Here is a 15,726-nt window from a genome sequence, read left to right as displayed (position 1 = left end):
AAATGGATTGGTATGATCATAATAATAATGCTTTGTGTAATATTGAAATGAGCCTTTTAAGTTTAAGTATTGGGTCTATATTTCTTCTATAAACATTTCCCCAAACTTCAAAACAATATTACATATGGAAAAATAAATGAATAATATATCATGTGCAGACATTTCTTATTCAGCATGTGTTTATACCGAATAGCAATGGATTTGGATATTTTTCTTTAATATGTTCAATATGCGGCTTCCAACATATTAATGATCAATTACTATTCTCAAGAATGTAGTTCATATACTCTGTCAATTTCCACTTGATTCAACTTTAATTTTTGTTTCACAATTTGACTTTGCACCCTGGACAGGTCGCCACCTCATCACAGGGCCAACACAGATAGATAGACAGACAACATTCAAACACTAGGGAAAATTTAGTCTTATTAATTTCTACATATTGAGATCTATTACTTAAAATAACTACTTAACCACTGTTGTGAAACACCTTTCTAATTTATGGGAGTATTGGGGTAGGATTGAGGAAGATGTCTGCTGTGGTGGTGGTTAGTTTGGAAATTAATTTAATAAAAGTAACTTTAAAGTGCAGTCTGACATTTTAGTTTAGAGTAATTTATAGTTTTATTTAGACATTGCAGTACACCATACCATACGCCCGGGAATCGTTTTTGGTGATTTGGCTCCCCAAATTTTTTATAGTCTTTGGTATGACTCAGCCGGGGTTTTGAACTTGCGACCTGCCGATCTCAGGGCGGACACTCTAACCACTAGGCCACTGAGATGAAGGAGGCAAACCAAATCTCAACAGCTTTCAGTTAGCTACAGATTTTGAGAGTATAATGCGAATAACTATAACTTTACAACTGTTTGGTGTGAATAGTGTTGAATAATAATTACAAATAACAGCCTACATTAATAATTAGAATAAGAGCCGATATGTAAAGTGTTAAAAAGAGGAAAAGTGTGATTAAGCCTGGCGCTTAGAGCATGGCCTTGTGTGTTTGTTGTGACTAGGTTGGATAACCAGTCGGAGACAGGCAAGGCAAGGCGGGGCAGCTTTGTTTGTGTGGCGTTTTTCCAGGAAAGGGCAGACTCAAAGTGCTTCACAGACAACAAAGTGAAATGAAAGAAAATAAAAGCAAAATTAAAATGCAGACAATAAAAATAAACACAGTGCGGACGTTAAAAGTTAAAAGATTAAAAGATTTAGCTGAAAGATAAGGAGAAACGTGAATAAAAACATTCTTTTGTTTTGGAGAATATCACGCACAGCGGGAGGTCAGAGTGCAAGCATGACAGCTTGCTCGCAGCTACTGATAGACAAATGATAGTTTAAATTAACGTATAGATAATCTTTAAGTGAATTAAAAGGGTACTTAAATACACATGAAGTAGTACGTATAATCTTTGAATTAAGGTTATTGATTAGCAATTAATGGGATAGTTAAGACTGTAATTTTAAAACGTGATATGCAAAATTGAACTAACCGAGAGGATATGAAAACGATGGGTGTACATGTTTTGAGTTCCAAATTCTGGAGGAAAAAACCTCAACAAAACGTAAAACCATACAGACGGATTTGGGTGGTAGCCACGGTTGTGCTAGGTCAAGCGAGGGTGGAAAGGATGTGCAGCCGGGGGACTGCCAGCTTCTCTGAACAAGACAAGCTCCAAAGTTGTAGCCAGAACATGCTCACAAAAAATACAGGTGTGACAGCAGGACGAACAGCAGGATACAAACAGACCCCTGCTGGACATAAGTGTCAACGGACAATGTTCAACACAATCGTTGAAGCATTCCTTTGTGGTCAACCTGCACACACCTTGTAATGACCTGCTTACGAACTGTGCCCTGACAATTCAATACCGCACAGAAGGAACTTCCTGATGTTGCCTGACAGCACGACATCAGCTGACAACTACTGGGGACGCCTCCCAGGAACGAGTGGAGGACGGGGACTGCTCCAACTGTCCTAGCACTGGCTGACAGAGGTGCGTCCGTGTGTCCTGCCACCCAAACCGCCAAAGTGTATGATCACCAATTAGACGACTCATAATAGGAGCCTTTTGACTCTTATACAGGTATATGGTGGGACTCAAGGTATGGCTGCTCATGTGAACTATCCTTACAACAATTAGAATGGTGTAAGATGGACAACTAATGACCCACATTGTTCCCTCTGTCCTGCCTACGAAACCAAAAATTTAGGTCAAATGATAAAACAGGGCGTAGCTGCCGCTGATTGAACCGATTCGCAAATACCACATTTTCAATTATTTCGGTTGTCTGTTAAAAACATAGCTATTGGTTGCAATTTGGACATTCCTGCTGTAGGCTACAAGGAGCTAGCAGCTATACAACAGCTGAGCTAAAATAACAAATTTAAGCATATCAAAAAATTGTAGTTGCTTATTACATACACAAAGTCGCTTAGAGACAGAAGTCTGTAGAAAGTATTCAGTAACAAACGTGTCCGCATTATTAAACTTTCTACCACAGGAAATATACTGAACAAATACAGCAGTTACTGTCAGACTCTAATCCGGATTACCGTATCTATCAGAGACATGGTTAAAACCCACAACAACTTTTGTTCTAATTAATGTCCCGGGGGACAAGATTACAGAAAATACAGATCGAGTGACAAAGGGGGGAGGAATTATGATTTATGAAAGGGAAAACATTAAAAGTAGATCAATTTGAGTATGTTGAAATTAAAATCACATTTTCCTCAGAAATGTATTTCAAGGTAATTGTAGTATACCGACCGACCACAAATTGGTCCTTCGTGATGCCAATTTGTGTAGTGGATTGTCCGAAGCTTAAGCAGGCAACAAAAGTAGTTTAGTACAACAAATTTATTTACCCATTATCAGAAGTGCAGGTTGAATTAAGTTGGCCGTGCAGACAGACCACATGTTACTCCGGAGTAAACAAGACACACACAAGCCAAAATCACTCTCGAGTTCCGGTCTTCTGCCATTTTTTATATGTCTCTTGTGCGTCATTGTTTGTTATCTAATGCGTCAATGTCTTTTATCTAGTGCGTCAATGTGTTTGTTTTCCCTATCTGTTCCATAACAACTCGAATCCTTTAGACAGTCAACACATTCTGTAGACAGGTTGGCACGACTTAATATTCACTTTTGTCCCACTGGCACAGAATAGAAGAGAAATTAAATGAGCGTACATTCTTGACAGACATGCAATATAGGTCAAAGGTCAGAAATTCTACGACACTCCAATGCTTGACTTCTGATTGCGTTCATTTACGAGTTAGAATGCATACAAAAAAGAAAAACATGTGTTCCTGTCTCACATAAGGATTGTGAAAAATAGGCAACATTCCAAAAAAGTTAATTTTCTCTGTAAATAAACTAATGAAACATTTAATAAGTATGTATTTAATTCCAGATAAAATTATTGAAGGAGATGTTTAGGTAATTATTTAGAGCTGTATCTATTAATTGTTTTTGTCCCATTTTCCCTCCCTACTTAAAGGACCCCTTTACTTCCTGGTTGTGGCACACAGCGGCATTCACTCACCGGCTAGTTCAGATATCATAAAATATGCATTATATTTTGCATGATTAGAAGTTGCTACCTGGTATGGTGTAATTAACGCTGCAGCTCATTGATGTTGTGCTGTAGGAAACGGTGACAGGATGTTGCACCTCAGCCATCACACAGTCATAAACGAGCTCCCACTGGAAAAACAGAATAATTGTAATATTCAGGAACATCGAGCAAAATGTGTAAATGTGTCTAACAGGAAAATGATCTTACCAGGGTTAAACTACCATTGCTGTGTGGTTGGCGATTTTGGGTAACCTCGTTACACCAGACTCGGATTTCATCTGGGTTCTTTTTCACGTGCCACTACAGAGATTAAACACAGATGACCCTATTGTTCAAACTGACTCAACAACAAGAAGAAGAAAAAACATCAGCACAAACCTTTTTCCTAGTTCTTTTGTATTTCAGGACAGGCCGGATGATCTCTTTCCCCAAGGAACGGACTTCAATGGTTGGGCCCTGACTAAAGTCTGGAAGAATGGGAACATTTCATGAGACAAGCAACACTAAAATGATGATAAATTGTGTTCACATAAAATACACAATAAATACAATATCATTTTGTACTTCACTACTTTTAAAAAGGAAGTGTTTACTTTTACTGCATTAGAAATTTCAATATCCAATTATTATTGACCGCTCTTAGGTACTCTAATGAGATTTCACAACTAGATCCCCTAGATCTGTTCCTGCACCTACTGTTATCTAGCCCATCATGGACTACAAGTGAATGTTCCATCTGTTGCTGCATTTCACACCCTCTCTATTCTATCCCCAATTATCTTTATTTCCTCTCTGTCAATCCCCTTTTAAACCATGTATTGTTTCGTAGGGTTCAAAATAAAACTTTACTTTATAAATGGCCTACATATTTAATCCAAAGGAAAAAAAATACTCAATATTTGTTCACACCACACAAGAGTTTTGAATTGTGTCTAAATTGTTAGTTGATATAACAAAAGTATGAATACAACCTACCGTGTTTACACTAAATATCATACTTCAAAATAAAAGAGTACTTTGCAACAAGTAAGCCTTGTGTTGTGTTTTGACTCATACCGTCATCTTCTACGCCAACATGGACAGTGACACATTTGGTGTTCGAGTCTCGACGGGTGGTTTTCACAGGGCAGAGGTCTGTAGAATATTCTAAGTACACAGAGGAAGTCTTCAATGAGGAGATCAATAATATACTATTATATAATTAGCAGACAAACTGAAAAAGACTCACCATCTTGATCTGCCCTCTAAAGCGGGTTTGGAAAAAATGTGATAGAGGGAAAAATATGAGTAAAAAAATCTTAGTTAATTGAAAGAGAAAACATTTAAGATAAAATAATATGCCAGTTTTGATTGTATTAACACAATCTCACAAATCCAAATATCTGACAAGTCTAATGAGCCACTAACTTTAAAGGAGACATATGCAATAATGTGGCCAGAAATAGTACTGCAATCACGGTCAAAATTCTGTGTTCCCCTCGCCTCCCTCGCTCTCCCTGACTGAGGTTGCCAGATACGCAGCCGAATCCAGCTCGATTGACTGGGCCACTCCAAGGAACTTTAAGCTTCCACTGCCTCTTACTAAGGTTGAGGTTCTGAGACCATAATAGCTGAATAGACAAGCGTTTTGTCAATAACAAATCTCCAACCAACCCATTTTACACAGATATTAGGCTATTTTCAGGAAGAAGTACTTCATGCCTGCGTACAATATCACAACAAATGTTTATGGTTATTGTCAGTACTATCAGAAAACAAAGACTAAAACAAACTACAACCAATGCTAGCAATGGTTATACTGGTGAAAATAAGTAGAGCATGCTTAGCAGCCTAAAGTATGCCCAAGATTAAAGAGGAGACATTTTACCAAGGTATGCCTATAGACTACACGGATGACAAATGATTTTATCATGTGATTTGGCTGTCTTCATACGTTTCATAAGTCGTGCTAATGTTGGAACCCATTTTCTCAGCGTATCAGCATATTGAGAACGAAATAGGCACTAACACTACCCATATCCACATAGGTTTCATTTGTCGGAAATATATTTTGGCCTGTCAGTTGGAATACACATCGACATACAGGCTAACGGGAATATATTTCTCCCGTTAGCCTGTATGTCGATGTGTCATTGACCGGGCTAGCATGCTAAGCATTATACTAGGAGCTCCATCAAAGCATTCGTTGCATGAACATACAAGCTTTGTTAGACAAGATCATAGACTGTATTGGACAATATAGTTTACATACAAAATGTCAATTTCTATTTATTACAAGTAATAAGAAAATGTAAATGCCTGATTTACCTATCAAGTAGGAAATTAGCAAATTTGGCGTCAGATTAAAAAATCTTCTCCGCCTTCAATCATCTCAAACCTTCAAGGGTATCCGCGATACAAATCTTCGTTTTGTTTCTGGCTTTGTCATGAATAAGTTGAGAATCGTAATGAGGCCTTTTACATTTACTAAGGTTTGACTTGTTTAGTAACTTTACCAGTGGCAGTAGCTAGATGAAGAGGGCGGTGCGTAACTAGGGTTGGGTATCGTTTGAATTCGAACGATTCCGATTCTTTGTTTCGATTCCGATTCCTGACGATTCTTTTAAGAGGCAGGGTCAAAAAAAAGTTTAAGATATTTTAAATGAGCTAGCTAACCTACAGTCTTTCTGAATGAAATAGTCTGACATTCTCCATCATCTTTAATTCTATTAACTTTTTATGAACTTTACTATAAATTCCTCACAGGGCTGTTTTCAACTAGAATATAAATAACAAATCTATGAACTTGAATATAAATATTATAAATTATGAATACATTTTCCCAGGGGTACACTTTCCTCAAGAGAGCTTTATTTTTGAAAACCTCATGAAAACACATTTACACATAAGTGTATGATGCTGCAGGAAACCTCATGAAAACACATTTACACACACAAGTGTATGATGCTGCAGGTACTTCAAAATGTTACCGTGCTCCCACTGACCGGCTAACCTGGTGCAGAAAAGCAAATAAACAATAAGAAACAACTTGCAAAACCCAGTCCAGATTAGCAGCAGGTACAGTATAAAATCAGAGACAGTTCTTGTTTAGCAAAATGACCATATCCGCCTTCTCAGGCAGGATGCGTGAGCGTTCTGGACAGATAGTGTCTCCTGCTGTGGAAAATACACGTTCGCTGGGTGTGGAAGAAGCTTGAACGCATAAATAGGAGAAAGCGAGATATGACAGCAAAGGATAAGTCTTTTGTTGGTTCCACCGGACCACCACCATGCAGCAGGGTCGTCAGACATAAGTATCGGTGGAACGTCCTGGTACATCTGCAGCTCTCTCTCCACTCGTTTCTTGATGGACATGGAGCTCTGTTATTTCGCGGTTATTTCATTTTTTTTTGTAAAGTAAAGCCACACTTTCGACCGCCGACGCCCGCTATCCATGCTTGAGCTTGACTGACTCGCTCGGCTATGCTAACACTTCCGGCGGTGGGCGCCTGTTCGTTGGTGTTCAGCGGCTTCTTCTTCCGGTTCGGCTGACATATTTTTTTCCGGTCGGCGGACTGGTATCGAAAATAGGAATCGAAATTTAAACTTTTGAACGATTCCGGGAGAATCGGAAAGTTAGTCCCGGTTCCAATCGATACTCGATACTCGATACCCAACCCTATGCGTAACTGGCAACCTGGATGTGACACACTCACAGACTTTCTAATTGGTCAAACAGTGGAAGGCAAGACATCGAAATGAAAACAATAACAATATTTCGGGGCTGTAAATCTAATTTTGAAATGAGCATATCCCGGCTGAACTACTGTTAGCAGTTATAGAGGTATTCGAAAAGAACATGAGTTATTAATGCCTTTTGACATTTTAGGACCATTTAATGATGACTTGACATGAAATTATTACATATGGCTCCTAATATGGACAATTTACTGGAACAAAATAGCATTTCTCAATTTTCTTACAAAAAATACCACCTCAAAAGTACTTTGCTTGGCAAGTGCCCCAGCTTCTCATCAATACATTAGCATTAGTATTCTGGTGTCAACAATTGATTTCCATTTCTGTGAGTCCTTGGTTGGCAAATTCGCATTGGTACAATTATTTGCTATAAATGTAATGCTGTAATATATAACTGCATTTTTTAATACAATTTCCGGAGTTCCTCAGTATCAATTAAATGCGTCCAGTCACCCGCGTACAACTAGTAGTACTCATTTCACAGTATGAGAGCCAATGGGGCCAACAAACAAGACACACCTCTAAAAACAGCATGGAAATTAGTCTTCTGTTGGATATTAACAGAAAATATGAACTGTTATCAAACAAAATAAAAACACAAAAAAAAATGTCAATGACAGATTGATTAGAGTGGTAATAATGACATTGGAGACATATATTGCCTAAATTCACACAATGACACTTTACTACTGAATTTTAAAACAAGAACTAAATCAAAAAACCTTACAAAAATAATCATAAAGCTCACTTTTGATTGACATTATAAGAGAGGTATTCAATATAAATTCTGCAAGATGTTCTTGTGCCTAAAGCCTGTAGTAAGTCCACTGCAACATTCCTTTGGCTTCAGGCTGGCTTTTCACTTTCTGCTTTTAGACCATTTAGCTGGGTTGATAATGCATATGGAATGAACCCTAAGTTATTTAAATATAGAAAAATTACATGACTGTATATGCATCCAGATGTTCCACTTTTGATAATTTGAAACTCAGGAAAACTGCATTTATACCTTGCTTGTTCTTAAATAGGAATGTGCAAATCAGGGTTTTATGCTGCTGATTCCGATACCGATCATCCATGAGGTAGCAAGCCTAGCAGTTAGCTTAGCTATTTGCATGCCTGCACCTTTGCTTCCGGTGTAAAACATATTTAGCCTCATCCTCCAGTGATAATATGACCTGATAATGATACTTATGTAACTAAGAAATGCACCTTCTTGCTGTAATGGACATGATTATAATTAGTTTAGGGGAGCGGCTCCACACTGTGTATAGAGACACATAATTAGCTGTTTAATTGTCAGTCAGACAGGATCTGCGTTTGTGATCGGTATTAAAAGGCATACAACAGCAATGGCCGAGCAAAGACTTTTTCACAAAAATAGATCGGTGGCCAATTAATCGGCACATCCTTAGTCTTAAATCATACAATTGAAGTGAAATTAATTGAATTGTCAACTCAACACCTGAGAATTGTAGTTTTTTTAAAATGCCTTCTGGCTTCTACCTAAAAATCCCATGCTTGCAAAGAGGAGAACATATTCTTTAAAGGCCTACTGAAACCGACTACTACCGACCACGCAGTCTGATAGTTTATATATCAATGATGAAATCTTAACATTGAAACACATGCCAATACGGCCGGGTTAACTTATAAAGTGACTTTTTAAATTTCCCGGGAAATATCCGGCTGAAACGTCGCGGTATGATGACGTATGCGCGTGACGTAGTCAGTTAAACGGAAGTTATGGTACCCCGTAGAATCCTATACAAAAAGCTCTGTTTTCATTTCATAATTCCACAGTATTCTGGACATCTTTTGCAATTTGTTTAATGAACAATGAAGGCTGCAAAGAAGAAAGTTGTAGGTGGGATTGGTGTATTAGCAGCAGACTACAGCAACACAACCAGGAGGACTTTGTTGGAGAGCAGACGCGCTAGCCGGCGACCTCACCTTGACTTCCTACGTCTCCGGGCCGCCAAACGCATCGGGTGAAGTCCTTCGTCCTTCCGTCAATCGCTGGAACGCAGTTGAGCACGGGTGTTGATGAGCAGATGAAGGCTGGCTGGCGTAGGTGGAGAGCTAATGTTTTTAGCATAGCTCTGTGAGGTCCGGTTGCTAAGTAGGCTTCAATGGCGTCGTTAGCACAGCGTTGTTAACCTTCGCCAGCCTGGAAAGCATTAACCGTGTATTTACATGTCCACGGTTTAATAGTATTGTTGATTTTCTATCTATCCTTCCAGTCAGGGGTTTAATTTTTTTGTTTCTATATGCAGTTAAAGCACGATGCTATCACGTTAGCTCGTAGCTAAAGCGCTTCGCCGATGTATTGTCGAGGAGATAAAAGGCACTGAATGTCCATTTCGCGTTCGCGACTCTCATTTTCAAGAGGATATAGTATCCGAGGTGGTTTAAAATACAAATCCGTGATCCACAATAGAAAAAGGAGAGAGTGTGGAATCCAATGAGCCAGCTTGTACCTAAGTTACGGTCAGAGCGAAAAAAAATATGTATTTCACTGCATTCTAGTCAGTCACTCTAACGTTCCTCGTCCACGAATCTTTCATCCTCGCTCAAATTAATGGGGTAATGGTCCGAATATCTCTAGCTGCGTTGAAAACAATAGGAAAATATGAGGGAGTGAACAACTGACAACGTCACGCTACTTCCGGTAGGGGCAAGGTTTTTTTTAATCAGAGACCAAAAGTTGCGAACTTTATCGACGTTGTTCTATACTAAATCCTTTCAGCAAAAATATGGCAATATCGCAAAATGATCAAGTATGACACATAGAATGGATCTGCTATTCCCGTTTGAATAAAAAAAAATCATTTCAGTAGGCCTTTAACTAGAGGAGTGAATCTCAAACTGTGGTATGCGGGCTCTATCTAGAATCACTTGAGTTAAGTACAGTATTTTATTTTCCTATATTCAAACATGTGTAATGTTACAAAAGCCAAAAATATTAAATATACTTGTTAAATAAAACTTCTGCCTTGTTTATAATGAATACTTAGGCCTAAAACGCTACTGTTTTTTAAATGTTGGTCGTTATGGTGGTACTTGTAGAGCAAAGTATTTTCTGAGGAGGCACTCGATGAAAAAAGTTTGAGAACTACTGAACTAGACTCTAAATTGTCCATAGGTGAATGTTAGTTTAAATGTTTGTTTGTGTGTATATGTTATATTTCAATGCCCTGTGATTGGCACCTAACCTTAACTGCCCAGTTTTAAGTGCATATATCCCCTTATTTCCTGAGTCTCTTTGGTCATGCAAAATGAAACTACTTAATAGATGAAAAATATTTAATGGTGATTAACCAAAATTAATCCGCAGCAACACTGTGATTAATCTGATTGAAAATGTAATCAACATTACAGTATTCCAAACCAGAAAAACAGCAAAGTGTGTCAAATATGGAGACAGTGCCTGTCAAGAACACTACTTAACCCTTGGGGATTACCCAAATGTGGTGAATGTTATAGGTCCCGACTACCAGGGATCCGAAAGAGTTTCAGCCATAACAGTCTTAAAAGTAGGTTATATATACTGTATATATATATATATATATATATATATATGTATATATATATATATATATATATATATATATATATATATTTTTTTTTTTTTTTTTTTTTTTTCATTTTCAACGTTAAAATCTTTAGATCAATTTCAGATCTATCCGTTTTTTTGTGTGTTTTATGCCTTTTGTTAAAGAAAACCCATTTTTTTATGGCAAAAAAACACAAACTAGGCAATATTCATTCTCGCGTGCACAATATTTTTGTGCCGGTGTCTGTGTTTACTAACAGGACATCATGGCGGAGCCGAAGTCGAGTTTCTTAACATGGAGATATTCTCACTACTTTTCTTTTGTCGAGCACAAAGAAAATACAATTTTAGTTGAATGTAAATTGTGTCTTGGATCAAAGATTATATCTACTGCCCAAAACAGCAACTCAAATATGCTGAAACAGCTACAAAAGCAACATGCTTCGACAGAGCTAGTAGAGACACACTTCACCTCCACCTCCACCTAAGCAACAGCGGGAGGATTTTAATGGAGGGACTGCTAGCCAGGACAACATTGATAGAGCCATTGTATGTATGTGCTAGGACACATGCAGGCTATTTCTACAGTGGAGTCACCCGCTTTCAGGCAGCTAATTAGCATGATACCGGGCGTCAAACGGCAAATGGCACCTGGACAGTGAGTCATCATCATCGGCAGTCACTCGTGGTGGAGTATGACTGTCCTCAGAATGGATGGATTCCCATTCGGGAGGACGCCTGCGCGTGACGTCTTTTAGCGTGGGGAGACTGATGCGCCTGCAGCCACCACGGTCCTTGGCAGAGAGGGGCCTTGATCCAGTGGCATGGATCCATGACGACTGGAGACCACCCTCTGTTGCAGCCTTCATCCGCCTTCAGTGCCGTTGTGACATGCAGTGTCATCCTCCGCCACTTCCACCGTTGAGGTCTTTGAAATGCTATTCAACCCATAGCTGGGACCCTGACAGGTACTACCACCCCGGGTCAGAGTGGACCTGGGAGCAATGATGACTGAGGGGTAACTCACCTTCCCCAAAACTCCAGAACTCCCGAACTGAAGCCTCATCACCGGATGCAGTGAGTACATAAAAATGGAAAGCGAGCTAAAGAAAAAAATCCAAACTCTGACTCTGCTTATCATTCAGCACTGAAGGTACACACACTCTGTCAATTCTCTTATATACTGTTGCTCTTTCATTCTAGACTTCTAGAGTGTTTGATTATCACATCACTCTAAATGTATAGACTATAAAGTTCACAAACATAAAAAGGGATCCTAGTGGGCCAGGCCAATCTTTCCTTATCTCTAAACTAAAACTGGGGTAATGCGTAGAGTGTTCTGGGCTTCAGTATAGTGTTGATCTCCTGAAGACATGATTTTATTTCACAATTCCTTGAGAGAAAAAAAATGCCTGGTTAGGCTTTGTGTATGTCATGTGTGCCTTCCTTGGGTGAAGCCAGCTTTGTTATTATGCGGTTTGTTACTTATGTATGTTATGTTGCAGCTATTTAAAATAGTTTTGTCAATTTGTTATGGTCTGAAATAAATTGGCCCTTTGTAACATATCTTTGTCTTTGTGTGTTGTATGTAGACCACATTGCTTAGCAGAGTTCAGTGATGCAAATGCATGTCAAGTTGATCAACAGATTATATTATTCTCCAGTGCAATAACAGTACTGCAATGAAGGCTAAAAGGGCATTAATGGGAGCCTTAAAAAAAAAAAAAAGTAACTATATACAGTAGTTACTTTTCACAGTAACGCATTACTTTTTGGTGTACGTAACTGAGTTAGTAACTGAGTTACTTTTGAAGTAAGGCAACTAGTAACTGTAACTAGTTACTGGTTTTCAGTAACTAACCCAACACTGCATATAATTGAGTTATTGACGGATTAAATGCAACTATGCATCTAATCTGAATATATGGTCATTCTAAAGTACTCTGGCGCTACCCTAGTGGTTGAGGGGTCAAATTACACCTCTAATAAGACGTGCACGTATTTTAAAAGGAAATGCTTGGATTCCATCCATCCATTTTCTACCACTTGTCCCTTTCAGGGTCGCGGGTCAGCTGCATTCGGGCGGTAGGCGGGGTACACCCTGGACAAGTCGCCACCTCATCGCAGGACCAACATTCACACTCACATTCACACACTAGGGCCAATTTAGTTTGGTTAATAAATAAAAAATAACAGGTTAACAGTACATCAAAAAATGGCCATTTTAAAAGAGAGTCAATGGGGGACCAAAGGCTACTCCAATGTATACTCACTCAAAAGCCTCAGCTAAAAATAACTTTAAGTTTAAGCCTTCTGAAGGCCAGGGAGACGAGGAGTAAGACCAGGGAGATGATTTTTTTTTACATTAGAATGGTCCACCAAACTGAGAGACATTTTAAAGAATGGGCTGCAACCTGTTTTTTGTTTAAATTTAAAGGCCTACTGAAACCCACTACTACCGACCACGCAGTCTGATAGTTTATATATCGATGATGAAATCTTAACATTGCCACACATGCCAAAACGGATTAGCAAAGTGCAATTTTAAATTTCCCGCAAAATATTCTGCTGAAAACGTCTCGGTATGATGACGTTTGCGCGTGACGTCACGGATTGTGCGGACATATTGGGACACCATTGTGGCCAGCTATTAAGTCGTCTGTTTTCATCGCAAAATTCCACAGTATTCTGGACATCTGTGTTGGTGAATCTTTTGCAATTTCTTTAATGAACAATGAAGACAGCAAAGAAGAAAGTTGTAGGTGGGAAGCGGTGTATTAGCGGCCGGCTGCAGTAGCCGGTGTTTCATTGTTTACATTCCCGAAATATGACAGTCAAGCTTTACCATTGGCCTGTGGAGAACTGGGACAACAGAGACTCTTACCAGGAGGACTTTGAGTTGGATACGCGGTACCGTGAGTACGCAGCTGCGGCTTCCAAACATTTGTTCGCTTGCCCGTACGTGCGTGCCGCTATGTGCATGTCAAGTATGTAATTTTGGGGAAATATATGTGCTGTATGAACTTTACGGAGGTGAACGGTACTTTGGGCTGTGGGATTGAGTGTGTTGTGCGGGTGTTTGATTTGTATTGGTGGGTTATATGGACGGGAGGGGGAGGTGTTTGTTATGCAGATTAATTTGTGGCATATTAAATATAAGCCTGGTTGTGTTGTGGCTAATAGAGTATATATATGTCTTGTGTTTATTTACTGTTTTAGTCATTCCCAGCTGAATATCAGGTCCCACCCGCCTCTCACAGCATCTTCCCTATCTGAATCGCTTCCACTGCTCTCTAATCCTTCACTCTCACTTTCCTCATCCACAAATCTTTCATCCTCGCTCAAATTAATGGGGTAATCGACGCTTGCTCGGTCCGAATCGCTCTCGCTGCTTGTGGCCATGATTGTAAACAATGTGCAGATGTGAGGCGCTCCACAACCTGTGACGTCACGCTACTTCCAGTACAGGCAAGGCTTTTTTATCAGCGACCAAAAGTTGCGAAATTTATCGTCAATGTTCTCTACTAAATCCTTTCAGCAAAAATATGGCAATATCGCGAAATGATCAAGTATGACACATAGAATGGACCTGCTATCCCCGTTTAAATAAGAACATTTCATTTCAGTAGGCCTTTAATTAACCTGTTTTGAGGCATTATTTATGTTTACATTATATACAAGAGGTTATTTTGAATATTGCTACCTCTGCCCTTTTTCTAAAACTGTGAATGTTACAAAATATAAGTGTGCCTTATTTTGCTATCCTGTCAACAGAGGAGAGAAAATGCTTTATTTAAATAAATATATTTTTTATAAAGCAAGTTCGAGTATCATTGGCAAATTTTCACTTAGTCCCGGCCTTGGCGTGCTGCCCGCCTTGGCACGCATACTGTATATGTGTCCTCTTTTTGGGATTTCAGAATATGGTCAGCCTGATTTAGCAAAGAACAGACAATGCACATTTTGAGGATAGTTCCTTTTCAACAACTGTGGCCATATTTCATTGATTCGACTTCTTTCGTCAACATGTCATCTTCAATAGCATTACAAAAGGTCCCAGATCTAACCAAGGATTAAGTAAACAATTGACGATTTCCACTATCACTAGTGTAAAATAATGCTATTTGGTAACAGAAGAAGAGAAAAGTCAAACACAAATACAAATCGACGAAATAGAAATTGAAAGAGTAAATGAAACAAAATTTCTAGGTATAATAATTGATTGATCATGTAAAAAATATACAACATAAAGTAGCAAGAAACACGTCAATAATGAATAAAGCAAAACATGTTCTAGACTAAAAATCACTTCATATTCTCTACTTACCATATCTGAGTTATTGTGTAGAAATATGGGGAAATAATTACATAAGTACACTTCATTCATTACTGCGATGAGGTGGCTACTTGTCCAGGGTGTACCCCGCCTACCGCCCGAATGCAGCTGAGATAGGCTCCAGCGACCCCCCGCGACCCCAAAAGGTACAAGCGGTAGAAAATGGATGGATGGATGGACTTCATTCATTAATGGTGTTACAAAAAAGATCAGTTCGAATAATACATAACGATGAATATAAAGAACATACAAACCCTTTATTCATTGAATCAAAAATACTGAAATTCCAAGACAGTGAATTTGCAAACAGCTAAAATTATACACAAAGCAAACTATAATCTGCTACCCAAGAATATACAACAATTCTTCTCAACAAAAGAGGAGAAATATAACCTTAGAGAAAATTTTACTTTAAAACATTTGTACGCACATACAACACTTAAGACCTTCAGTATATCTGTATGTGGAATTAAATTATGGAATGGATTAAGCCAAGAAATCAAACAATGTACT

The 15,726-nt window shown here is 38.7% G+C and overlaps 1 protein-coding gene across 2 annotated transcripts in view; it reads right to left on the bottom strand.

The window, feature by feature from the left end:
• LOC133653833 (interleukin-17 receptor C) overlaps window positions 1–15,726 on the bottom strand; it is a 45,677-nt gene that overhangs the window by 29,120 nt on the left and 831 nt on the right. For both annotated transcript variants that reach the window (XM_062053567.1, XM_062053568.1), the window contains exons 2-6: window positions 4,812–4,827; window positions 4,640–4,729; window positions 3,962–4,050; window positions 3,791–3,883; window positions 3,609–3,711 (exon numbers count right to left, since the gene is read on the bottom strand). In XM_062053567.1, the coding sequence (XP_061909551.1) occupies window positions 3,609–3,711; window positions 3,791–3,883; window positions 3,962–4,050; window positions 4,640–4,729; window positions 4,812–4,827 (391 nt within the window). The remainder of the gene's footprint in view (window positions 1–3,608; window positions 3,712–3,790; window positions 3,884–3,961; window positions 4,051–4,639; window positions 4,730–4,811; window positions 4,828–15,726) is intronic.

The sequence above is a fragment of the Entelurus aequoreus genome, linkage group LG07 (genome assembly GCF_033978785.1).
Source record: "Entelurus aequoreus isolate RoL-2023_Sb linkage group LG07, RoL_Eaeq_v1.1, whole genome shotgun sequence".
Lineage (NCBI taxonomy): Eukaryota > Metazoa > Chordata > Actinopteri > Syngnathiformes > Syngnathidae > Entelurus > Entelurus aequoreus.
Note: the sequence above shows the minus strand (reverse complement) of the source record. Positions and strands in the feature narration are given on the sequence as shown.